The following is a 26,660-nucleotide window of genomic DNA, read 5'->3' on the forward strand; positions in this document are numbered from 1 at the left end:
CTCATTGAGGAGCAAGCAGGAACCAGACTGTGCCACAGGGACTACAGTGCTCAAGCTTTGGTTTATACCACACAGGAATCGACCATAAAGACATTGTTCTTCAAGTATCCAAAAGAACGCTTTAGGGAACTACAATGGTAATTGCTGGGGAGACAGAGCCTGTGTGAGGTTTTCATGCGTGAATCTGATACATTTCTGACAAATAAGGTGGTTGTATTTGTATTGTACCAACTTGCAAGTATTTCTAGCCACAGAACTTCCTTGGGATCCCAAAAGGGCAAAGCTCTGCCCTCAGCACACATGGTCCCAACCTCACAGCCTTGTGCTTTCTGCTGCTAAGGTGAAGAAGTCGAGAATATGGCTCCTGGAGCCAGACAGCTTGGGTGGGAATCCAAACATGGCCTTCCTCTAACCCAATGGCAACAAAGTTACTGAAGTTCATCAGGCACCAGTGTCCTTGCTTATAACAAACAGGAGATGGCTGTTACCTACCCTTTCTAGGGTTTTTATAAAGAGTGAATGGCTTTTTTTACACACACACACACACACACACACACACACACACACACACACGAGAGAGAGAGAGAGAGAGAGAGAGAGAGAGAGAGAGAGAGAGAGAGAGAGAGAGAGAGAGAGAGAGAGAGAACACTCACAACATTGTGCAACACACAGTGAATACTGGATGTATTAACAATAATATAAATACTGTTCTATTGTTCCTGGGCTATAATATGGAAAAAGAGGTAATAACACTATTGCATGATCAGGAATTTTTTTAACTCAGTCAAGAAGGATTGGTGTCCGTGTGACTTTCTGAGTCCCAGCTATTCACACAGCTAGCTGACTCCAAGTAGCATCATGACCTAATGGAAATGATAACTATTCAACTTCCTTCTGAGGCAGGCATGCCTTTGGATCACTTTGTAAAACCCTGAGATACTGATGGCCTTGTGTAAAGAGGATTTTTTATACATCATGGCTGTTTTGTTTGTTTATTTGTTTTGGAGGGGGATTGAAATGGTTCCTATGCTGTGTATGTCTCCAACGTGGCGCCAGAGGTGAGGTCAGTCTTAAGGGGATTGTATGTTGTAAAATTCCATACAACAGGAGCACAGTATAACTTTTTTTTTTTTCAGTAGCATATTTTGCAAGTCTAATTTAACAGACAGTCAGGGTTTTCTGGCTGACCTCTTTTTTATTTTATATCCCCTTGGGCAATATGAGAAATGAAAGCTGAGAGTTTTTTTCTCTCTCTCTCTCTCCTACTCTCTCTCTCTCTCTCTCTCTCTCTCTCTCTCTCTCTCTCTCACACACACACACACACACACACACACACACACACACACGAGTGGGGGCGGGGGAGGAGGAGGTAGTTTTCATTAACTCCATTAGCACTGTTCTCCCTACAGTAGCAGGCTCCCCTCCTTTCACATCTTAAGACCCCAGATCTCTCCAAATGCAGGTCTAGGCCGTCCATCATCCACCCTAACTTCCAACCTACAGCCTCAGAAATGCACATTTCAGAATCTTGCATAGATGAACTGTGTAGACTGTCTGCTTAGGTAGGGGATGACTTGCTTTCACTACTAAAATAGTTCGATTATTTTGCTCCACAAACATCGGTTCTCCATTTCCTCCTCAAATATAACAGCTTAATACCTTCTACAGCATGAAGTGAAAAACTAAATGGATATCAATGATTTATGGCGGAGCCACTGTTTCATGGCTTCGCCCCTGCTTTCCTTCAGTGGTGAGATCCCAGGCGGTGGAGAGCTGGATCCTTTAGAAACTATGTTTCACAGAGGAGGGAGGAGGTGGGAGAAAGTGAGAAGACAGCTTTGGTTTTCCTGCTGTCCAAATTCTGACGGAGTCCACTTGAGAGGGGCACCCTCATGCTAAGTTCGTGGTGGCACCAAAGCTGTGTGTCTTTGACCCCTATAAAAATGAATGGTGTCAGCACCTTGGACGTCCATGATCAAGAGTCGCCATTCCCCCTAAACGCACTGTGTCTACTTTCTCTGAGCATGCCCACCACCCGCTGGTTCACAGGGCTCTATCATTAGGCTATCTGGAAGTGTTCCTGGTCACTTCACATCAACTCCACGTGAGGAGATGACACTTTGGCAGTTTTTCCTTTGAAGCTGCATTTTATAAGAACTCAGTACATCACCCTGGTAGCTCAGGGGAGGAAGTGATATAAAAATTGACTCGCTAGTCTGCAGCTAATTAGCTAATTTGTAACAAGCTGCTTCCCAAGTGAGAATGGGAAGCTCCTGGTCCCAAGCTCTGGGCTATCACACTTCAACCATGAGGAGACCTTCTGGAAACCACCTGGGTCCAGAAGGAACTGCCCCTTTTCTTCCCAGGAAGAAGCAGAATCTCCAAGAAGGGAATCTTGAGTAGTTCTTTTGCAAAGCTCTTCAAAGGACTACATGTTGGGAAATAACTGGATCCACATGCTAATTTACACACAGGTGTGCATTAGTAGGTTATGAACATGTAGGGACACACACACACACACCCTTCTGCACAGTGCCCTGAAGAATCTCAGTGTATCTTAATGTGTCTTCCAGGAATCAATTCTCCACTGCCTCAGAGTCACACACAGTCCTCTAGGAAGCAGAATATCAGAAGACACGGTAATCAAAGGACAGCCAGAAACTTTAGGGCTTGATCTCGGAACAACCAAATTTTTCAAATAGTTTAAGATCTTCCCATTTAAGCACAAAACCATTTTTTTCTTCTTTTTCAAAATGATATTTCAATGAGTTTAGATAAAAACTCATAAATCTATTACATGTGTTCAATTCTATTCCTGTAACTTAGCCTCACTGCTGCAGTTCAAGGCCATTATCATAAACATCAGTTGCTATGCTAGGCTGAAAACAACATGACCAAAGGCTACAAAGACACTGCCACCCTCCCTACCCCAGTGACAACTAAAGGGGAAAGATGATGAACAATAAGGAGAAACAGGGCTTCCGGTAAAGGGTCCAGAAGCAGAAGTCAGAGGACGGCTGGAGCGTCAAGGGGACAAACGTGGGGTGGGCTGTATACAGGGTAGGTTTTAAGTAAATGGTCCTCTGCAGACCTTGCTGGGTTTTCTGACCAGCATCACTGTTGTACTGGTAAAAATCTCAAGACCAAAGGGTCATCATAGCTGTTGGGGCATCGTCCACTTTCCTCCTTGTCTAATTCCATGTTTCTCATTCACGTTCTTAACTAGCAATTCATAATCCAAATGAATAATGGCCAAGGCGGCCTTCTGATGATCTAGCCATGGAGGGATTTATCTTCCTATTGAGGTTCTGAGTCTCTTTGCTTTCTGGGCCTTGGCAGTTTTGAAAGGCAAGAGTGTTGCATAGTTGAGTTCCTGTCAGTTTAGAGGTTGCTACTGTCCCTGACTTTTCTGCTAGAAATGTCCTCTTTGGGATTCCCGTGTGCGGTGATGCTATGGTAACCGTGGACCCTACTCACAGTCCTCTCAACTGGAAGCTTAAACTCTCTTCTTGAGCTTTTCTATTCTCTTTTCTATTCAAGTGACTCCAGTCTATTTGTATCTGTTGTTCACATCATGAGCAGCCAATGCTGTGGGGATCTCTGAGAAGGGACACACCCATCAAGAGCTTACTAAGGTCTTCCACAGGACCAGCCTCCTGGGACCTGTCCCTTCATGGAGGTGAGATGGCCCCTGGGAGAAAAAGAAGTCCTCAGCAAGCCAACTGTCAGAGGTCATTCATCAAAGCATGAGGCTAGGGGGCCAGAGAACAGCTCAGCAGGGTGCATTGCAGGCAACAAGATCTTAAAGAGTTCAACTTCAACTGGCTGAAGCTACATCCCAAAACAGCACTGAAGAGATTCTATCCTCAGCACAGCAGAACATTAGTGATCTCATTGAAAAACAAATTAAAGAAGAAAGGAGATGCTCAGAGTGTAGACATATTTGTTTCTTTGGGTCACATTGAAATCTATTGGACGCCTTTAACTTCCCTGTTGGCTTTTCACAGACGCCAGTATTTGCTGACCTTCCAATTCTCACCCAACTCCCTGGACCAGTTTCCTCATTTTTTCTTCTCTTCTGGCTCTAACCAAAGTGTATTAGTTTGATTTCTTTCCCTGTGATAAAGACCATGACCAAAAGGAACTTGGAGGAGGAAAGGGTTAATTTCATCTGACGCTCCCAGGTCACACACCACTGAGGGAAACCTAGGCAGGAACTGGGGACAAGAACCTGGAGGCAAGAACTGAAGCAAAGGCCACAGGGGAACATACTGGCTTGCTTTCTGTGACTTGCTCGGTCTGCTTTCTTCTATCACCCAGGACTGTCTGGTCAGGAGGTGGCACCACCGCCAGTGAGCTGGGCCCTCCCACATCCATTACTAAGTAAGAAAACACCACACATGCTTCCGATAGACCAATGTTATGGAGGCATTTTCTCAATTGTGGTCCCCTCTTCTCAGATAATTCGCACTTGAGTCAAGTTGACAAAATCAAGACAAACAAACAAACAAAACACCCAACCAGGACACAGGGGACAGAGGAAAGGATCTTTAAAGTTTGCCATGAGCAGGAAAGAAATGGCCAGGAGCCTTGAAAGTCAGAAACAGATTCCTGTCTCATGCCTGCCACTTAGTACCCTTGTGACTCTGACCTGTCACTTAATCTCTCTGAGACTCAATTTAGCATCTTTCTGTATAAGGTGGAGAAAGGAGGTAGACAGGGCAAGGGTCGTGGTCCACCGTGGTCACGTGACACCTCTGCTGAAGTGGCCACAGCACTCAGGAGCGCAGACACAGACATGTACTGCTCTGACGTCCGGCTGAATCAGCACTGTCTGTGAGGCATGCACTGCCCACCGTGTGCTCTGGGAACACATGTGAAGATGCAAACACCCACTCTAACAAAGGGTCTAGTCTAGCAAAAAAGAAACAGCTCTACATGCCCCCTCCACCACTCCTTCCTCATCCCTACTTAAGAGCTATTGGCCGCACGCCTTTAATCCCAGCACTCGGGAGGCAGAGCCAGGCGAATCTCTATGAGTTCAAGGCCAGCCTGGTCTACAGAGCGAGATCCAGGACAGGCACCAAAACAACACAGAGAAACCCTGTCTCAAAAAAACAAAAACAAAAACAAAAACAAACAAACAAAAAGATCTATTCATATATTCTCACGAATTCACACATAGCACGTCCAAGTACAGTAATATCCCATTTTCATAATGAATATGAGAAAAAATCCTCATCTTGATCATCCAATTTTCCAAATAATTAAAATCCAGAACAACGAAGTTTCTGCATCCAGATATCAATTGTTTCTTTTCTTCAAGTGAGTGCCCCTGTGACACACACTGCTAACGAGGTGATCTGGTCTTAACCTCCTTCCATCTCTCTGTTACATTATGTCTCTACTCTGCCTGGAGGCCACCTTCTCCTGCTCTTTCCAACTGGAACACCTTATCATAGGTACATGCAAGTCTGTTGTTGGGAGCTGATGATTTAGCTTAGTGGTAGAGTGCTTGCCCAACATACACAAGGACTGATTCCCATACTACACATACACTGAGTCTGATTCCCAACACTGCAAAAATAAATAAATACATACAAAATAAATTGGAATGCCTATCACTACATGGCTGCTTCTGCTCAGAATGACCCCTCACCTTGTTTTAATATGCTCTAAGGTGTTTTTGGAAGCCTTTTTTGAGCACTGCCTTCTTGCTGAGAGTTCCCAGGCTCTGCCCTCTACACCTGCACATGCTGTTCACATGACATGATGACTTTATAGCTGTGTGTTTGCACATCTGCCTTCCTCACCAGATGCAAGGCTTTACAGAACAGCTTCACAGTGCATATATAGGGCAATCTTACTGAGGACCCCCTTAAAATGGAGTGGGTCGGGAACGGGTGTCTGCGTTTCTCACAGCTCCTGGGTCATCGGGCCTCAGCCCCACAGCGTCACCTGAGTCACTTGATTCCGAGTCGGTGTCTGAAATCTCAGGAGCCCCGTTCTTCATCTGTGTTTCACACAGCTGCCCAGCAGCTCTACTGACAAGGTGAGAGGGGAGACGTCGGGCGACTAGCACAATGTGGAACTGCACATGCGCATGGGGGCTCGATGGCAGTACATGGAGGGATGGGCTAGTCAGAGACCGGGAGGGGGCAGTGAGCTGAGAACCAGACAGGTTAGCGGTAAACAGGAGATGAGGAGGAACGGCAGAGGCGGGGAGGAAGGAGGTGAGGGAAAGGCGAGAGGGAAGGAAAGGGGAAAGGAGGAGATCCTGCTCAGCTGCCCTGCTTGGGGTGGTCTGGCCTGTGCATCCTGGCTTTCCAGACCACAGGCCTGACCTGCGGACCAAAGTCTCCCCAGGTGGGTACTCCAGTCCTTCACACAACTGAGGGAGAGTGTGCAGCATTGGTGCCCCCTGCTGTGGCTCTTCCTCGCTGAGCGATGAGGGACCGGAAGTTTGGGTAAGACTAAGGACAAAGCAGGACTCACATCACACAGGTATGGAAGAAAATCCTAACAGCAGAAAGTACTTCACCCACTGTGCAATGCAAACGACGGTTACCTGATACAGTTCGATCCGTTGTTCAGCCACTCTGGCTTTGGGGTTCTGCAAACGAAAGACTCTGAACTCTGCCTTCACCAGATTAGAAGCATTCTTCTCCATTGTTGAGACATCAAAGCGGACAATTCTGAAGTAGGGTCTGTAGAAAGTGGGCGGGATGGCATCTGTAAAAAGTTAGGGCAATGGTTGAGAAAGATTAAACCTACCATGCTCTCAAGAAAGACCACAGTGTGCGATAGTCCCAAGGAGCCATATGGGAAGTGTCTACAGAATTTCATTTCCAATGGCCAATTTAATACCATTAACAATTTAACCAGGAACAAAACGAAAATCAACATGTGTGTTTAGTTCCAGGAGAAGCAGATTAAGAACGATTAACAAACCATTTCCAACCACGTCTGAAAGCAAGCAGTTAACCCTGTCTTTTGAAGGCTGACAGACCAGTGGAAAACCCTAGATGGTTACGAATTGGAACAAGTTCATGACAGTTGATGGCTGGAGAGAGCTGCCGGGCTTGCATACACTTTAATCAGATATGCCAAGAAAATAGCTCCTAAATGGCAAGCCTTCTGCCCGTGTGTTTTTTTCCTTGAAAGTTTGGCTCCAAATACTCCACTCCTATTCAGCCTCATAGACTGAGTCATTTTTTACTTTTAAAGTCTAGGTTTTCAACGCATATGACCAAGTTATGGTAAAGAAATCTGAAAAACAAAAATAGACCCACAAACTACCCCTGCCTGGTCCAGCCCTCAAACTCTTGGGTAACGTAATCTGCAGGTAGGTGGAAGGTGATCCTAGCTATAAGAGAAGAAAGCACCAGTCCCTTTATTTTGGAGCCTTGTAGGAGACAGCATTTGTGATCATACACAACAATTTCAAGACCATGCGTTGCTTAGAATTTTGCTATTATTTTCTAGCAATGATCATTGCCCTTGAATATGAAAGTGAGGTTACCCTAAGACCCAAGCAGGCTGTCTTGCTTCTCTGATTTCACCCCCAACATTCACTAAGCACCAACACTGGGCCAAGAGACCACTGGCTTTTCTGAGTGTGTTTCTATAACCTTCCAAATTTTTCCTGTGAATTTACCTTCCCCATTCCAGAATATTCCATCTAGTCTAGAAGCTGTACTTCTTTCTGCCCTTCGAACATTCACAAGGCCTCATTACAACATCATTATTCACAGTTATGTTTCTCCTTAAATATGTTGGTTGTTTCTGCATTGTGTTTGTTTATTTTGCTTTCCCTGTGAAACTGTAAAAATCTGGAAAGCAGAGACTATTTGCAAGGAATTTCTTCCCCCTCCCACCCCCTACATATTCAGGGCAGGGTTCACGAAGGCACGGAATTCCCCAAAGATCTGTTTGCTTAGCTGATCATCAATGGGAGTCTTGAAGGAGTCAGGTATCTGGCTATTGACAACACTAACTTACTAAACTAGCCATTTTGCTGATCTTACATCTGATGTAAATGCCTCTCACGAACCTGTGACAATTCTACTGGAGTGTGAGGGCAGCTAGAAACAAGTGGAGTTCCTCATCTTCAGGAGCTCTGCGGTTTTAACTTCATGGGTGCCTTTTCTTATCTCTCCCCATAGCCTTGAGACTGCAAATTCAGGCTCATGAATTCCAAGTCAATTGCCCTATGAATTCAAGTTTTGTATCTGGCAAACCAGAACTCTCAGAAACAAACAAACAAACAGCCCCACAAATCCAAAATAAGCAGATTTTGGAGAAATGCAAGTATTCACTGAGACACTGTGATGGCCCTCTGTGGACGAGAGGGTGGGAAGACCTCAGACCAACAGGGCGTCTTTGGAGTTCCCTGGCACAGCAATTCTATAAGGTAGCTGCCGAGACAACATCGCTCTTTTCTTTGCTTGGAATATACCCATCCCAGCAATTAAGACTCCTAGTCCTGTGCTAAGCAGCACAGCTGAAAACAGCTTAGTCGCCCTGGCAGAGCAGGCCAGGCTCCTGGCTTTCCACGCTCTCTTGGCCAGAACCTTCCACAGGAGGTATGGCCACATTCATCCTCGCTTATCCTCTGTGCTAGACAGCAGAGGCTTCAAACATCCTTTGAAAGCACATCCCGGAAGTGCAGGGCCGACTTTGTGTGTTTCCTGTCATCAGCCAGTGTAAACATCTTCCTGCCCCCTGTTCTTTCACGTGGAGCCCCGCCCCCGGCACCCATTCTACTTCCACAAACAGCCATCTTTCACACCCCTCTGCCACGGTCCTCCCCTTCGTTGAGTTTGTAAATAAGTGCTTTCCAGATTTATTTTTATTCTCCTTCGTGTTTATTAAACTTTGAACCATTCCCCCCCCCCCCATTCTGGTCTTCTGCCCATACACACGCGTTTCCTTTTTATGGCTGCCTCAGACCATGAGGTCAATTTTGTTTCTACTTCTTCTAAGCAAATCTCCAAATGATCCTGTCCCAGGCTTTTGAGCTCTGAAGGAGCGTCGGCAAATATTTACAAGAGCAGCTTGATGGCTAAGTGCGGTCCCTCCGCTATGTTCCTTCCCTCCATCCCAGGCAAACGGTCCTCTCTGCTGGCTCGCAGAACCATTTAGACAGCTTATATTTCAACTGCTAATACTTACCTGCGTTTAGGTTCCTGGTTCGTAAGTAAAAGCAGTTAATGCGCAAGGGGGAAGGACAGCTGAGCAGTCCCGACCAGTGTCTCTGGTCAGGTTTGGGAACCAGGTGAAGCCCCCAGGCCAGGAGGAGGAGGAGGTGACAAAGGAACTCAATAAAAGCTTCTGACCCCCGAACCACCCCTTCTAAGGGAGCGTCCCAGCTGTCCCCTACTGTCCTTTGCTTACTGATCACAAGCCCTCTGACCTGGACGAGGGACTTGAGCAACTTGCCAAATGTCCTCTCATTTGGGGGAAATATCGCTGTCAATTGCTCTGACCGTCATGGGTCAGTTTTTTACCAGCAACCAGAACCAGAACAAGGCAAGCTCACTCCTTCAGCTCGGGGTGCCAGAGCAGCAGGGTGGGGGTTTAATGGCTTGTGCAGCCCAGATCCACCCACTTAGCCTTGGAGGAATGAGCTGTTTCCTCTGCCTCCTCCAAGAACTCACTTCCCCCTCTGGGATGGGTCCTTGCTATAATCCCCTGTAATTCCAATCCCAGTTTCCACTCTTGCCAGGTGGCCAGGTATTCTTGCTTGACTGGCGCCAGCTTACCCACACTGACAGCCTGGTCCACTCCTCCCTTTCCATTTCTGGCCCACTTTTTCTGCTCAAGCAAACTGATTTTCCTTCAGCCCTCTGGCTTTCGTACCTGCCGCTGGCTCTGTTGGTCTCCTACATGCCTTGCCCTCAGAGAAAATCGTGTGCATCGAAGATTTCATGTGTCATGGATTAAGCAGTCTCCCCCTCAGCTTGCTCTGCCTGTACATCTTTGCTAAATCAAATCTGGAGGATTGGAGAGCTGGGGGATGGGGATTTAAATGCTCAATGATTTGCAAAGTAACTGTATACAGAATGCTAAATGTGGCATTTAATCACATACTACTTCATAAACATTACATACTGACTAGAGTCTGTTCTGAATAACTAATTTATTATATAGACTGTATTCTCTCTATATGAGCACGTTGGGCTCAGGTGTCTTTTATTGACAGTTACTTACTTCCTCACAGCCCAGAACTGACTTCTTGGGCTAGTGATCAGAGAAGACACACAGGGTCTCCATACTCAGAAAGGCACCACACACCAGCTGAATGCTCTACAGTGGCATCTTGAGATCTTTAATAACTTTTAAATTAATGTTTTGTGAGTAAAGTCCCACATGACAATGGGGTAAGAGACTTGGAACCTCAGCTCCTCCTGCACTGATTATCTCCCAGGATTCTCTGTCTCTACCATTGGCTCTCTGGTGGCCCCATCCTCATTCAATGTTCTTAGACTGCCTAGTGACCACTGTTAGCTTCTACGCCTAGAAGAATTGGGGTCAGGCACACAATCCAAGTCATTTCGTGGTGGCAACTGCCGCATCCCCTGCTGGCAGTGCCACAGTGCAATCAGAGGAACATTCAGTGGGAACACACCTCCAGCCCACTCGAGGTACCAAGCACAGGCCACTGTGGAGTTTACCATATCTTGGGATAGAGCAAGAGATTTATGAGACAAATACGCTGGCTTGGTAAGGCATCACAGGCAGCTAGGGTCAGAGGGACCCTAGCAACAGGTGGGCTGAACATCTGAGGTAAAGGGCAGGACCTTGGGTGCCTGTGAGGTTCTCTCAGTGTAGAAATAACACAGTTCCAGAGCAGCACAGTATCCAATAGCCCACACAGGCAGATGGCAGAAAGTAAAAGGAGACAAAGAGACAGAGACAGAGAGAGAAATTATGAAGCAAAGCAAAAAGTTCTACATGCTATGACCTTCCTTCCTCCTTCCCTTCCCTCCTTCTTTCCTTCCTTCCTTCCGCCTTCCTTCTGTCCTCCTTCCTTCTTTCTTCCCTTTCTTCCCACTTTCCTTCCTTCCTGTCTGTGTCCTTCATTCCTTCTTTCCTTCCTGGTGATACTAGGGATCTAATCCAGGGCCTCGTGCATATTATTCAATTGCTCCACAACTGAGCTATATCCCTAGCTGTTCTAGAATTTTCTACAACCCCTCTTTTTCTGTTTGCACAAGAGACCCCATGGTTTTCTTTTGAAAGAAGATCCTCTACATTGCATACCTATCCCTGCTACAGCCACACAGAACAAGAGGATCTCCGGGCAGGAAAGATCTCAGTGAGGATATCAGTTCTAATACCAAATCAAGCAGAGCTTGGCTGAATGCAGCAAGGACATGATCCCGCTTTTCTGAGCCTGTCTCTTCATCTACGTACCCAGTCAAATAGATAGCAAATGGTGCTGTCGGGGTTACATGAGCAAGCAGAAGGGAAGTTGGAGGCCTGGATCTTGCACAAATCTCTACCCAGGTCCCTTGCAAAGCTGCCAAGTGGCCATTGGGCTTTTGTGAGTGTGCCCGGGAGGGAAGCTCTTGCTGCCTGACAGAATTCATTAGAGGCAAAGAGAAGGAACAAAAACAGCAGCATGCCCCAGGGCACTGTATAAAGGGCTCTGTGTGTTCTAATTCCTGTCCCCTTTATGGGGAGGGGCTAGTCACCAGAGTCATCGCAGTTCACCATCTTCCACTTATTTTACTGAAAGTTCTGGCCACTCTAAAGGGTGACAATTCCATCTTCCCACCCTCCCGCATAATGCTCAAATGAGGTCTCAAAAAAAAAAAAAAAACAGGTCAGGTATAACAGCACACGCTCATCGTCTCAGCATTTTTGGAGGCTAAGATGGGGAGACTCAGGGGTGTTAAGCCAGCCTAGAGTATACATCAACATTCTAAGCTAGCCAGGGAGACACAGGAAGAGAAAACAAAAGAAAACACAAACACAAAGAAACAAGAGTGAAGGAAGGTCTTACATATATGTTCTGACGAAGAACAAAGAAACAGAATCAGTAAGAAACCCCTGGCTATCCAGAGCTCAGCCCTTAAGCCAGATAAGGCTTTAGTCATAGTCTAGTGCATTGGTTCTCAACCTGTGGGTAGCAATCCCTTTGGGGATTGAATGACCCTTTCACAGGGGTCGCCTAAGACCATCGGAAAACACATATATTTACATTACAAGTCATAGCAGTAGTGAAATTATGGTTATAAAGTAGCAACGAAAATAATTTTATGGTTGGAGGTCACCACAATATGAGGGACTGTATTAAAGAGCGGCACTCATTAGAAAGGTTGACAGCCACTGGTCTAGAGTTTATTCCCCCATTTAGTTTGTTACATCGCAAAATTGACAAGGAAAAGACAGATGACCTGTCAAATTCTCAGCCAGGGATCTACAGGCATTTACTGTATTTGTTAAAACATTGATTCTCAAAGTGAGGTTCTGGGCCCACGGCATTGAGCTCACTGGGGACCTGAGATAAATGGCTGTCATTGGAGTAGTATTACACACCAGATCTGAGAAACCCTCCACTCCCTGCCCCAATAAAACCTCCTGTCACACTGACTGGTTCCTAGGTGGTCAAGCCAGTGCTGCTAAAACAAGATGATCATTAAGGACCAGGAGAAACTCTTGGTGTCCAACAGCCAGTTACCTAAGGGGAACCCAGCAGTGGTCTTTGTCCTTGGGGAATTTCCAAGATAAGCAAGAAAGGTCAGTGGGTCAAAGTGAAAAGTGGATGGTGTGAGTTTGCAAGGGATTGCTAGTGGTCTGGGGAGGTTTTGTGTGTTCTCCTCCCTGACATAGTCATATGCTATCTGCACTTCAAATCCAAAATGGACTCCCTCCTAAAAGCCAGAAGAGGCTTCCAAGTCAATGTACTCTGACAAGAGTGAAGACAAGACTCCCGGGCAGGGAAAATTAGGAAAACACAGGACGGGAAAGAAATCTCTCACCCTCGGATCTAGTTTGTGTTTCCTGTTCGCTGAGAGTTGAAACACTTGTGCACGACTGAAAAAATTGAGATTGCCCACGAAGGCATCTCCAACAAAGATGTTAATAACAATCTCTTACTTAGGCCGGAATGTCTGTGGCCTCAAGCTTAACTGTCAAATATTCCCCTCTCGTTAAATCTAAACAACACACCTCATAAAACCAGTTTACAGTTTCATCTGCCAAAGGAAATTCTTTAAGATAAGATAAATACATAAACCGGCCTGTATATATTTAGTTAAATTTTAAACCATGTAGCCTTTAAGTTTTGTTGAAAATTATACTCTTTGAGAGATGTGACTTAAAATTATACAGTCATCATAGTGGCCGCTAAAAGTGAGTCTCTCATGAAGCCAGCATGCATATCTTGGCCTTAAGTCTCCCTCCCTCTGACAATCCACCTTTATTTTGAGGTGTGCACTGTCCCTTATCTTGTTTTCGTGAGCTTGCCTACTTTGCTGCGTTCTGGCTCATCCTGAAATCCTTTTCTACAGAGTGGGTGAGGAACTGCTCTGTCTGAATAGAGATCCCTAAGTGGGAAGCACTGCATGGTCGGGTCACAGTGATGGGCTGTCATCCACTACCTTAGTCCTCAAAGACTAAGGACAATGGACGACATTTGGCACCTTTCTTGGGTGAGTCTTGTACTTTACATTTGGAGAACCACTGACATAAAGGATAAACAGGGGGGGGAAAGGCCACAAATAAAAACAGATGCACAAAGGAACAGCTGAGCTTTTGATTTTAAAACTACGGAGGACATAGGAGATTACAGCAACACAAGATCTCTAAAAGTCTACAAAGGAAGACAATACAATCCTCCTGTGCGTTGTCCAGCATTTGTCTTGAGGAACTTTGAAGGCACTGATGCCTGGGTATCTGAGCCCCTCAAAGTCTTGTGAACTAGATCAGGATGGGCTTTTCTGGAGTCCTTAAGTGGTTCTGACACACAACCAGGACTAAGAACTACTGAGGGAAGCTGGTAATGCAGAGAAGAGAGGCCTTAGGGGCATCAAATCCCTTAGGGTTCCAACACTCCATGAGCTTGGACCTTTCTGTAGATCAAGGGAGTCACAGTTAGGCTCAATATATAAGACTTTGGTTTGTTGTGTGAATATGAGTGAGAGCGTGTGTGTGTGTGTGTGTGTGTGTGTGTGTGTGTGTGTGTGTGTGTGTGTGTGTGTGTGGTGTGTGTGAATGCATGTATGGATGTTTGCATATGTCTGCACATGTGTGTACATACATGTGGATGCCAGAAGATGACCTGGTGTGTCTTCCTCTATAATTCTCCACCTTATACACTGAGGCAAGGTTTCTCACCGAACCCAGAGCTTTTAGATTCAGCTAGTCTACCCAGCTTGTGCCAGGGATCCCCTGACTTTGCCTACTAGGTGATGAGGTCACAAGTGTGCCTATTAGGCATTTACATGATTGCAGGGGACCTGAACTCCAGTCCTTGTTCTCAACCCCCACTAATGTGTAAAGAATTTTCTAGTGGTCCAGAAGAGCTGGAGAAGTAAGTAGCAGGACCCACCTGTCTTCCAGGATATTAAGTTCCAATGCTGCCACAAGAATCCATGTCCTTGCAGAAATATGGTGTACCAAATCTGGTGGCCCTTCACACCATTCTCATTTTAATGGTGTACATTGTTTTTGTCCTCTGAATCCCACTGTTAATGAATGTTTTCTCAATCTGAGAATTTTATCAGTATCTTAGACCTATTGGTTGAATGGCAGGTAATTCTTTTCACAGCCACCCTTGAGAACTTCTGGCATAGACAATGCTGATCCAGTCACATTGAGTTTGACCATAACCTATGCTGGTCCAGTCACATTGAGTTTGACAAATCTTCCCTTCGAGCTCCTCCATTCATGAACTAGGTAGGGATGAATAAAGTATTCCCATCCCACCACCTCCACCCATAAAAAGAAGGGACTGATCAGATTGCATTCTCTGCAGAGACTATCCCACTTCAGAGATAAAGAAATGAAGTGTGAGGCAAGTGAAATAACTTTTAGCCAACATGAAGGTGACGTAGTACTTTCAATCAAAAGCCCTTTGATTCTACACTCTCTGCCTTTTGTGAGAAGAGCCTCCCCTCCCGAGAGTGGACGGCATGAACACCACCCAGTATGAACGCTGGCATTTCATGGGCTCTTGCAGGAAGAGCACACAGAAACTGGTCGACCTTCACAAAGGTCGGTCTGAGAAAGTTTGATGCCAGGATCTACATCTTCACTCCCTAATAGGATCCCCCACTCCCTGCGCTGGTTGGGGGAGCTGGAGTTGAACACTGTGACTATTCCCAGTAAGAGGGACGTCACTAACTTCAGCCCACTCTTGTTCAGACTTGTTGCCTACTGCCCCAACCCTAGGAGCGTCCATGTACTGCACTGCTGGAACCTTCCAATGAGCAGAAGAGAATTCTCGTTTCTTTTCCCATGACGGACTCCACTGCCCTGCAGCTTAGCTGTGATTGGTACGGACTTGTGACATGCTTAATGAGTATAATGGTCCCTCATTCCTGACATCCTCTGTGTGCGGGGAAGTAGTTTGGGGGTTTATTAGACAGTCCCCAAAATGCAACAAGACAATCAACCCACCCAACAGTTGGAGGGCAATAAATCAACTCCTATTTGTGTGTGCACAGGCGCAGCCAGCAAGAAACCAAGACAATTGTGTTTTGGGGTTTTCTGAAATTTGTCTTGGCACACTGGATATAGATTCAGTTTCACTACCACATCCCAACACTGCTGACATTCAAGTCACAGCAATTTAACATAAAATGACTGAGAAATAAACAGCACATCGGCCGTGGTTTCTGATTTTCTCTCCGGCCATCCCACCTATTAAATGTAACAGAGCACCACAGCATCTGCAATTTACAGTGAAGGGGGACGGGTGTCAGACTTGACATGCCGCTGGCAGTGGGGAGCCTGATTGTGCCAGCATCAGCTTGTGTGACTTGGCCTTCATCAAGCTGCTATTTGAGACCATGCACACTGTCAGCAGGAGTGTTTGGGCCCCTTCTTACATGTGAAAAAGAAATGTAAAAGTAAAATAACAGTAATGCTGGCCCATGGTATTTGGTTTTCTTGAACTGTGACAGACGTGGAGTTTCTACTTTCTATCCCAAAGTTTCCATTACCCCCATAAAACCCCACCTCTTTGGAGACACCCATTTCGCTTGCAGTTCCAGGTTTCTCAGCCACCTCTAGGCTGGCTGGGAATTTCTGGGCTTCACAGTAAAAGTTGTGGGTACTGAAAAAGGCTACCGGTTAACTTCAAAGCAATCCAGAGAAGATAATCACGGAAAGAGCATGGCTGAACCCACATTTGAACAGCTAGATGGCGGAGGTTTCATATCCTTCCATCATGGCCTTCCAGGAGGAGGCCGCCCTGGCTCTTGGGATAGGTTACTTCTTGTCTGTTTGCATGTTTTTAAGATAGGATCTAGCTATGTAGTCCAGGCTGGTTTTGAACTTGTGATCCTTTTGCCTCAGCCTCCCAAGTGCTAAGACTGCATGCATAGGCTACCACCACTCAGCTCAATACTGAGACCAGATGTTTGGAATCAGTTTTACATGGCACGATCTCATTCTTATAACTTGTCAATCTTTTTCCTTCCTTCTTCCTTTCTTCCTTCATCCACATCTGCCTTCCTTTCTTCTTCCCCCCTTTCCTTCCCCATCTCTTTCCCTCCCTCCCTTCCCTTTTCTCTCCCTCTCACATTCTCCTCTCTCTTCTGCTTCATTCTCTTTCTCTCCTCTCTTTCTTCCCTTTAAACTATGCTTTTGGGAGCTGAAGAGATGCCTCAAGGGTGAAGAGCACTAGCTGCTCTTACATAGGATCCGAGTTCATTTCCAGCACCCACATGGTGGCTCGCAACTGAGTGCAACTCCAGTTTCCAGGGATCTGACACCCTATTCTGGCTTTCAAGGGCACTGCATGAACATGGTGTGGGTGAGCACGCCCCCCCACACACACACATGCAAAACACCCATACATACATAGATACATATATACATAGATACGTAGGTAGGTAGGTAGGTAGGTAGGTAGATAGATAGATAGGTACGTACGTACGTACATACATACATACATACGTACATATGTTCATACATACATAGATACATAGATACGTAGGTAAGTAGGTAGGTAGGCAGGCAGACAGACAGATAACAAAACATCTGTGCATTTTGTTTTCTGATGTCCAGGAGACAATCCATACCAATCACCCTTTTGAACTACCAATGGCATCTAAAAGGCTGAGACCCCACAATATCAATGTCTGTACCCTGAGCAATTTAACAAGTCATCTTGAACCCCTTAGTAAGAACCATATTTTATTTTCCTTTCTCTTGACAGATTGAGAACCTGAAAGACTAGGATCTTCCTACAATTACACCAAACACTGGCAAAGCATGAGTTAAAAAAACACAGCCCTTGACATTATGGGACAATCTCACTTTTCCTTCCTAAGCTCTGTATGCTCACGGTGAGCTTCACAGGCAGAGCCGCTTCTTACTAGCCTGAAAATAGCGCCCAAATCTTAAAAACAAGCAAACAAACACACAAAAACACCTCACAGCCACGATCCTAGTTGGCTCTCTATTGCTGTGATAAAACACATGACCAAAAACAACTTAAGGAGGAAGGGGTTTCTTTCAGCTTCCAGCTACCAGGTCTCAGCCCATCATGAAGGGAAGTCAGGGCAGGAACTCAAGGCAGGAACCGAAGCAGAAACATGGAGGAGTGCTGCTTACGGGCTTGCTCCTCAGGCTCATCTTCAGCTACCTTTCTAATATTCTCCAAGACTACCTGCTCAGGCATGATACTGCCCAGAGTGGGCTGTTCCTGCCCACATAATCACTAATCAAGAAAAATGTCCCCCAGATTTGCCTACAGGCCAATCAGATGGCATTTTCTCAGTTGAGGTGCCCTCCTTCTTGATGACCCTAGTTTGTATCAAATTGACAAAAAACTAAGCAGTACAGCCAGTCTGAGTTCTTCATGTTTCCTTTATGCTTTTGCTTATGACCTTTTCTTTCCTTTTTTTCTTTTCCTTTTTGAAGGGCAGCCACTTAACCACTTTGAGACACTAAGCTGATGCACTGCTCTGCCTTCTGCTAGGCTGAAGTTAGTGAGTGGCGGGGCACACCCTGCTAGAATGGCAGAGTCACTCGCCAACTGAGCCAAGCGGCATGGACTGTTGTTAGGAACATCTTAAATCCATGACTTGGCAGAGAACAAATAGGAAGAGGAATAGACGATCCTGATGACCCAGTCTGATGGAAGTAAAGCAAGTACTGTGATGCTCAGTCTCGGGGACTCTCTGGAGTGATGTGAGTGTGTGTGGAGGGACTGATGGCCTATGTCCCTCAGGTGTGCTCAGTGTTAGCGGCGTCCAACCCCTCTGACTGTCAAAGACAAAACCCTGAGAACTCAGACTCAGCTGTCTCTGAAAACTCCCATTGTACAAACGTTCTTTCCGGACAAAGGCCAAGCACAGGGCTCCAGGGGAGGCCCAGGTCTGTCCCCAGGCTTCTGATTTCCCCTCAGCCCTGTTTAAAAATTCTGAGGCCAGTTTTTATGTTTTCTCCTCATCATATCTTTTCTGTGCAAAAGCTCCTCTGTCCTTTCACCGTTTTTCATGTTCACTTTTTCTGGTTGTTCTTTTTGCTTCAATCTTAAACTCACTCCCTTCAGCCTGAACATAATTATAGAGGGACATGGAGGACTGTTACCTGCCCTGAACTTATACTTCAAAAAAAAAAAAAAAAAAAAAAACAAAAAACAAAAAACAAGAAACACCCCTCTGTCATATCGTGGATATTTTATTTTATTTTTACTTTTCATCCACACTACAATTCTATGCATTTCAAGTGCCTAATAAAATACGACTCTTGACTCATCCATGGGAACTAATTTATAGACTTTTGTGTGTCTCTGTGTGTGTGAGACAGAAATAGACACTAAATAGCCCTCACTAGAGTGGAACCTGCTATGTAGATCATGCTGGCTTGGAACACACGGAGATCTGCCAGCTTCACAGGGGCTGGAATTAAAGGTGTGGCCACTACACCTAGCCAAGACACCATCATCCTACACAGATGCCCTGAGGCATCTATGTGTGCAAGGGTTCCTCACTTATCACTATTCCGTGTGGATTCAATTTGGTGAAGCTGATTTTGCAGTAGAACACACTGAGAGGATTTGAAGGTGGACACAGTGGACCTGGGCACCGATCAGCTTGTTACATGATGCTTCAGGGGACAGGGTATCAAGTCAGAACAGTAGTCTTGCTTATTTCTCTAGATGACCTGCATTCACAGCTAAGGAACAAAGGGTGGAAGTGGATAGAGTTCTCAATCCACACTAAACTCCACCCTTCTCCAGGCCCTGTGCACTGTGCTGCTCCACTCCAGCTGGAGCAGCCAAGTCTGAAACTACGCTGTCACCTGGCACCATGAAGGGGCTTCTGATTTACCTAGTCGCAAACTTCAAAGCAGGTCAGCAGGCCAGCTGTACGCCTACTGGAAACGGCTGATAGGACAGGGCTGAGGAAAGTTCTGGAATCCACTTCGTCCCAGCACACCCAACCTGTACTAACCAGCACTGAGACTAGCTTCCAAATGCATATCCTCCAAAAGCTCAGTGACTAGTTTGGAGTTTCCTTCATGTTAAACAGCAGCTCTCCATCTGAACTGTAAAATGGTGAGGTGTGTGCACTGCTCAGAAGGATGGCCGAGCTCCTCACTACCTACACTGGCATTTCAACAGTCAGCCACTTGGTGCCTTACAGAAAACACTGCAGGTTTCCAGGATGGAGCTTGCTTGGGGCTCATGGGTATGTGCACAGGGTGTGCGCTCTTCCCTCATCCTGTTTGTATTGGCGACACAGCCATGGGCAATTAAGATAGGGGAGCATATAGGAATTACAAGAATCCAGATGAACTGGACCATGAAGGGACTCTGGAGCACAGCCAGGGGTGCGATGCTTATTTTAAGACTCTGTTCATTTGGGCACCGAGTACCTCTCAGGGCTTCAAGGCCAGGCCGCCATTTATAAGAGGAGCAAAGAGTCTTCAAATCTAAAGTCTTCGCTGCAGAAGCAGTCCATGGCAAAGCCCTTCCAAAATGTTTAATGTGCTACTTTCATAACTGAACTAGGTGAGAGCAAGCTCTACAGCTGAGCCGCACTCATTATTTTTGTGTGGGGAGGCCACAGAATGTCCATGTTTTGATCCACTCTGAGGGATACTGGGAAAGAATACTGGACAGGAACAATACCCGGAGGCTTGGAGAAAACTTTGTGACCGGGGTCAAAACTCGGTGGGTTCCAGAAGCCCCCACAGCCATGGTTCACATAGGCAGTTGGGCAGATGAAATAGCATAAATGACTATTTAATCTCGTCAGTGGCTTTTCTATGTGTCTTGACAGTATTTATTAAATCATCTTTAAAAAGGAGTTTTGCAGAAGATAGGCCATTACTTTGCCATCATGTTAGGGTGAAAGCGAATAGAGAATTTCCCGAATGCCACAGTGGAGTGCACATAGGTACCAACGTAACCTGAGTAAAGTTAACAGTAAACAAAGGTATGAAGGTGGGAGATTTTCACAAAGGAGAGTTCATCTGCTTATTCACCTATACCCTGAAGTGGGACCTCTCATTGTGGCAGGAGATGTGTGTTGTATCATAGAAGACACCTACTTCTTGTCACATTGCAATGGTCTCATTAGACCCCTTTTAAAGATTAACCATGTCAGAAAGATTCCTGTTTGTGTAAAAAGTGAAGAACTGGGCAGCTCCACAACTGCCTCCAGATCAATTAATTTAGCATTTGTGTGTAGAAGAACACGAAAGTATAGACCCAGAATCTATATTTCTTACATGATTGATTTGTACACTACATACTGTACTACAGAGTACTCATGTAACTCTTCCCTGAGTGTATTGGTCTACACTGGCCAGAGGAGTTTGGACAGGAATCACTTGTTAAGTCTCCTGATTTTCTGCAGTGCCCTTCACACCTGGGAATTCTCTCTGATATTGTGGCCAAGAGGAGGGCCTCACACACCTCCTCTGCCACCACTGCCAACTCCCCTTCACTCTCCCAACCAAGATGCTAATGGGCAAAGTCTCAGGAGCTCAGGCTGCCTGACCATATTTCCCATCCTAGAAGCTAGTTCCAGGTCTAGGCAAACATCTCTTAGAATATAAAATATTCGTTAAACAAAAACAAAAAATAAAAGCAAATTCATCCTTTCTCTCAAACACGTAAAAGCCATAGGATGCTGATGAATGCTAACCACAGTCCCTGGGGTCTTCCTGGGTCTTCCCATAACATCAAGCACCTCCATCTTTCTTATTTCACATAAGCCTGGTGCTTTTGCAAAATGAGTAGTAGTACCTCCCTTTTCTACTGAGGAAGCCATAGTCCAGAGAGAGCCCAAATGGTTTGATTGAAATGACTCCCTGTACTTCTTAGTGCTGACTCAATGCTGCACTCTTGATCCCTGAGGTGGTCTAAATAAGAATGGACCCATAGATTCACACATTTGAAAGCTTAGTCATCAGGGAATGGAACTCTTTGATAGGATTAGAAGGATTAGGAGGTATGGCCTTGTTGAAGGAAGTGTATCACTAGGGGTGAGCATTGAGGTTTCAAAAGCCCATGCCAAGCCCAATCTCTTTGTCTCTGTCTCTGCCCACCATGCCCGGCTTGTGGATCAGGATGTAGCCCTTTACTACATCTCCCTTACCACAGCTGCTGCCATGCTCCCCACCACGATGATAATGAACTAAGCCTCTGAAACTGTAAGCAATCCCCTAATTAAGTGCTTTCTTTTCTAAGAGTTGCCTTGGTCATGGTGTCTCTTCTCAGCAATAGAACAGTGACTGCAACAATTTCTGAGTTCCAGTCTAGCTTCCCCTGTGAAATATAAAGCAGCCAGTGGAGCCACACATTCCCCGTGGCATGCACTCTAAGGGCAGCAGGCTACGAAGGTCAATTATGAAACCTTCATTATGTTCCAGCTTGAAGAGATAGAACAACATTCAAACACATAGGCTGCCTTTCAACCAGCTCTGAAAGGATTCCTTCTCTTGGTTGTTACTGTGAACAGCTCTTTTCAGTGCCAAGTGCAGAAGCCTCCTCCTCTAAGTGCACAGTAGCCTGAGGGTGACAGTACCTGGAAGGGACCATGATGGAGGATGGATGATTTATGCTCAGGGATCAGCTGCCAGCAGCTCACAGTATACAATGCCCTTCCCTGTACAGTACTATGGGGATGGGCTGGAGGTGAGAATCGGGCAGAAAGAAGGAGGAAGAAGGAAGAGCAGAAGGAGAAAGAGGAAAAGAAGATGGAGAGAAAGAGAGAGCGTATGGCAGCGTCCCTGTGATTCGTTGGGGGATGAAGATGTCTTTCGATGGGCCTGTTCATGATGAGCAAGGAGAACCTGGGCCACAGGCAATTATAGCAATGGGCAAAATAGTACAGGTGCCAAAATGATCGTCACACTCAGGGACAAAAATCACTTTTGGGTGCTCAAAACAATCCGTAATTGTCCTGATGTTTAATGTATTTCCTAAATGTTCATCTGGATTCAGGACAGCTGTGAATTCCTTTCCATCAAGAGCTCAGTTGACATGCGGCAGGCATTTGGAACAGCCCAACACAGACTTTTGAAACTCGCGTTGGGGCTTTGTAGATAGCTCAGTAGATCAAGTGTTCACCACACAAACATGAGGACTGGCCTTTGGATCCTCAGAACTCACATAAAAGCCACCAACTGACCTTGAGACATGGACAGGCGATGCCTGGAGCAAACTGGACTGTTAGACTAGCCCAATGAGCAACCTCCAGGTTCAGTGAGAGCCCCTTCCTCAGTGAGTAGGGCAGAGAGCAATTGAGAAGACAGCAAGCATCAACTTCTGACTTCCACACACACGTGCAGCCATGTACACATGCACACACACACACACACACACACACACACACACATCATCCACACACATACATGCACATACCCACACCTATGTGCACTCACACATATGCATGCACATATTTGCATATTCAAGTAGCAGAAACAAAAGCAACCCCCTCTTGATCTCTCACTGTCTATGACCTTATTTTAGGAAGGAAGTTGGGAGCTCTTAGAACTAAATGTGCCCTTTCCATAGTCCTGCTCTAATTACACACAGGGTCTGATTCTACATCCATTTCTCTGAGGTGCATGGGGCCTCTGCTTCCAGCACCCAGTCCTGCAAAGGACATGGATAGACTGTCTCAGTATTTATGTTGTATGTATGTCCATGCAGCCTAATGCCAGGAGGAGTTGGGCATGGAGAGGCAAAGAGGAGAGGCAGCATCTTGAACTTCAATGGCGTGCTCAGCATTCTAAAATATCTGTCCTGTCCAGACGGAATCCTAAAAGCATTTCTAAGTCCAGTATAATAAAGTGACTCCCAGGGTCAACATAGAGGTGACTGCGTCTCCAGGCTTCAATCACAGTATCTTGTCTTGTGAGTCTGGTGAGGGTAAAGGGAATGAGAAAGTCATGCATGAATAGCTCCTGTGCAGTGACCCCTGGGGCTCTGGGGGAATCTGAAATGTGCCCTGTGGGAGGGGCTAGCAGAAGTGAGTGTTAAGAGGAAGGTTGGGGTCCACTATAGATAGATCTGATGGTGGGCACCATGACACCATCACACATGAATCAGTTCCCCCATATCCACTAAAGATCTTGGACAATACTTTACCATGTGTTGCTGGGAGGGCCCCGGCAACATTTGACATTCAAAGTAGGCATGCACTCTCCTGCTCTAGCCAGGCTTGTTTGGAATGAAGTTCCTTCAGCAGGCTCTCACCGGTCAAGGCCATTGTTGTTCTGTACCCCTGACCCAAGGCTGTCTGATGCAGCTCAGTAAAGAGCCTTTGATTTTAGTTTTGACATGTGTTAAGCCCTTCAGTTAAAATCTTCCAAGTCTCATGGCCAGGGGGATGAAAGGTTTCTATGCAGGTCTGCTGCTTCTCAGGAGGAATTCCTCTTCGTCTCTGAAGTCATGTTACCTTGCGGGGGAACCCACAGCCTCATTGTACCTATGAACTTGGGATCCCCTTATGGGACTCTAGCCAGACCCCGATAGGACCATGCATGCTGAAAGTGTTTGGTTTTGCTAAATGCAAAATGATAAAGGCAAGGTGTTATCACTGCACTAAAACTTACTTTTATTGAACAAAACACACGGCACACACACATCTTCAATGAGAATACAGTAACATGAAGCAAGCCTACCTCCATTTTTAATCATCCTTTCCTCCAAAAGGTGAAGTCTCAATACACCTAAAATACTCAGACAGACAGTTTCATCACCCTGTGGCCCCAAACTCCCTTTCCAGAGTGTTCTGTCACCTCCTTGCCACTCTCTGCCACCTCCACACTGTGCTCTCTCCACTGCTCTAAGCACACCATATCATTTCCAATCTTCAGACATGCCAAGGGCTTCTGGCACGCCAACATACCTACATCATGCTTCACCTAGAAACCTTTTACATGAGAGAAATTCTGTTCACCCTGGAAGGTCCAGCCTCGGCTCATCACTCAGAGGGCATATTTCTAGCTCTTGGCAAGTACACTCAGCTTCTCCCCTGTGCTTTTCCTTTCTTTCTTTCTTTTATTTTTCAAGACAGGTTTTCTATACGTAGCCCTGGCTGTCTTGGAACTCACTCTGTAGACCAGGTTGGCCTTGAACTCACAGAGATCCTCCTGCTTCTGTCTCCCGAGTGCTGGGATTAAAGGCTTGTGCCACCACCGCCCGGCCCTCCCTTATGTTTTAACATTTGTCATATGGAGTATTGTAGAGTTCTTCTTAGGTGTTTACAGTGCTATGAAAAGGTGACATGCAGTAATAACACCTCACTCTTATTTTTCATTTTGAATTTACCATGCCTACTTACTTTCACAAGCACAGCCATTAGCTTTTTGGATCCAACTAAAGTTTTGTAAACTGTCCCCTCAGTTCGTAGACACAGGAGGACCTGGGTCTTCCTCGAAGAAACATGAGTTCAAAGGCAAGGGGGAATTCCCATTGAGAAACAGCTGGCCTGAGTAGAAATCCTGGGTCCTCTGGGCCATGGAACTTTTTAATATGACCACACTAAAATCAAAGTCTCTTCCCTGAGCTGCAGCAGACAGCCTTGAGTCAGGGATAGAAAACAATGCTGTATCTAAATCCTATCCTCAGTGCACTCACTGCTCAGAACAACTGTAAGAATGAAAAGAGGCAAGAAATGTGAACATAGCAAATACTCAATGTAGAGTCATATTATTAACACCATTCTGGGAGTGGGAGCGAAAGAGAAGAGTTGTGTGTACTCTGGGCTGAAGTCGATGTCTTTCCCATAAAGAACTACAGGAAATGGCACAAGTCTCAAGGCAGTGGCAATATGGGAAACCTTGTAGACGGGAGCCATCCTTTTCTCTGCCTCAAGGACCCATCAAAACAGCATGGCTCTTGGGGCCGCCCCTGATGCATCACTTGTAACTATTGGTATCAGGAACCTGTGGCAGAGCTGATCCTGACTCTGTAGGACAAGTCTTAGGAAACCACCTGCTCTTATGGTTGCAAGAGTTGTTGGTGTGGGTAGGTGACAAGGCTCAGTCTGTGAAGCTACCTGCTAGGCCTGCTGATCTACCTGTCTGATCCCCAGGACCCACAAGGTAGGAGAAAAGCAACTCTTCCAAGTTGTCCTCTGCCTTCCATGTGTGCGCTGTGGCATGTCAGCACATGCGTATGCTCGTGCGCGCGCACGTGTGTATACACACACACACACACACACAGTAAATGTAATAAAAGTTTTTGTTTGTTTTTATAAAAGACTGATGACTGCTGGGTGGTGGTGGCGGCGGTGGCGGCGGTGCGCGCCTTTAATCCCAGCACTCGGGAGGCAGAGACAGGTGGATCTCTGTGAGTTCATGGCCAGCCTGGGCTACAAGAGTGAGTTCCAGGAAAGGTACAAAGCTACACAGAGAAACCCTGTCTCAAGAAAAAAAAAAAAAGACTGTCCACTGATTAGATCCCCGAAAGCCAGACATATAAGGAAACTTGCAGCAAATGGAATTGCCATCAGCACTTCCCACAGGTGAACACAATTGACAGAGTGCTTTCCTGGGCATAACCATCTTTATGTAACCTCAGTGTCTTCTGGCTATCTCACTCACATAACTGCCAGGACACGGGGAGTACGCACTGTGGACTGAACGATTCCTCATCCCCACCCTTGTGCTGGATGCAGAACTGGGTTTACCAGCAAACAAGCCACCATGCAACTGCATGAGGCTGAAATCGAAATCTGTGACCCTAGTCTGCCTGATTCCCGGCCCGCAGTCTTTCTACTGTTCCCTGCCTCTGCCTCATAAAGATTTGCTCTGTAGTCCTTCAAGGGATGAGAATGAGAAAAGAAAAATCCAAGAACAACTCAAGCTTGGTACAGGGAAGGACGCTCGAGAAGACTTAGGCACAGAAAGGACCAGAGCCACCCCTGGGAGCAGCCAGCATCTCCTGTGATGAGGTCCAAGGGGAGAACTGGATGACAGGTCATACTATACTGTGACACAGTAGTATACAC

The 26,660-nt window shown here is 46.0% G+C and overlaps 1 protein-coding gene across 3 annotated transcripts in view; it reads right to left on the reverse strand.

Annotated features, from left to right (window-relative positions):
* The window catches only part of Tgfb2 (transforming growth factor beta 2), an 86,367-nt gene that overhangs the window by 23,187 nt on the left and 36,520 nt on the right, over nucleotides 1-26,660 (reverse strand). For all 3 annotated transcript variants that reach the window (XM_006972068.4, XM_042258815.2, XM_016009197.3), the window contains one exon: nucleotides 6,569-6,732. In XM_006972068.4, coding sequence (XP_006972130.1) covers nucleotides 6,569-6,732 — 164 coding nt within the window. The remainder of the gene's footprint in view (nucleotides 1-6,568; nucleotides 6,733-26,660) is intronic.

The sequence above is a fragment of the Peromyscus maniculatus genome, chromosome 11, assembly GCF_049852395.1.
Source record: "Peromyscus maniculatus bairdii isolate BWxNUB_F1_BW_parent chromosome 11, HU_Pman_BW_mat_3.1, whole genome shotgun sequence".
Taxonomy (NCBI): domain Eukaryota; kingdom Metazoa; phylum Chordata; class Mammalia; order Rodentia; family Cricetidae; genus Peromyscus; species Peromyscus maniculatus.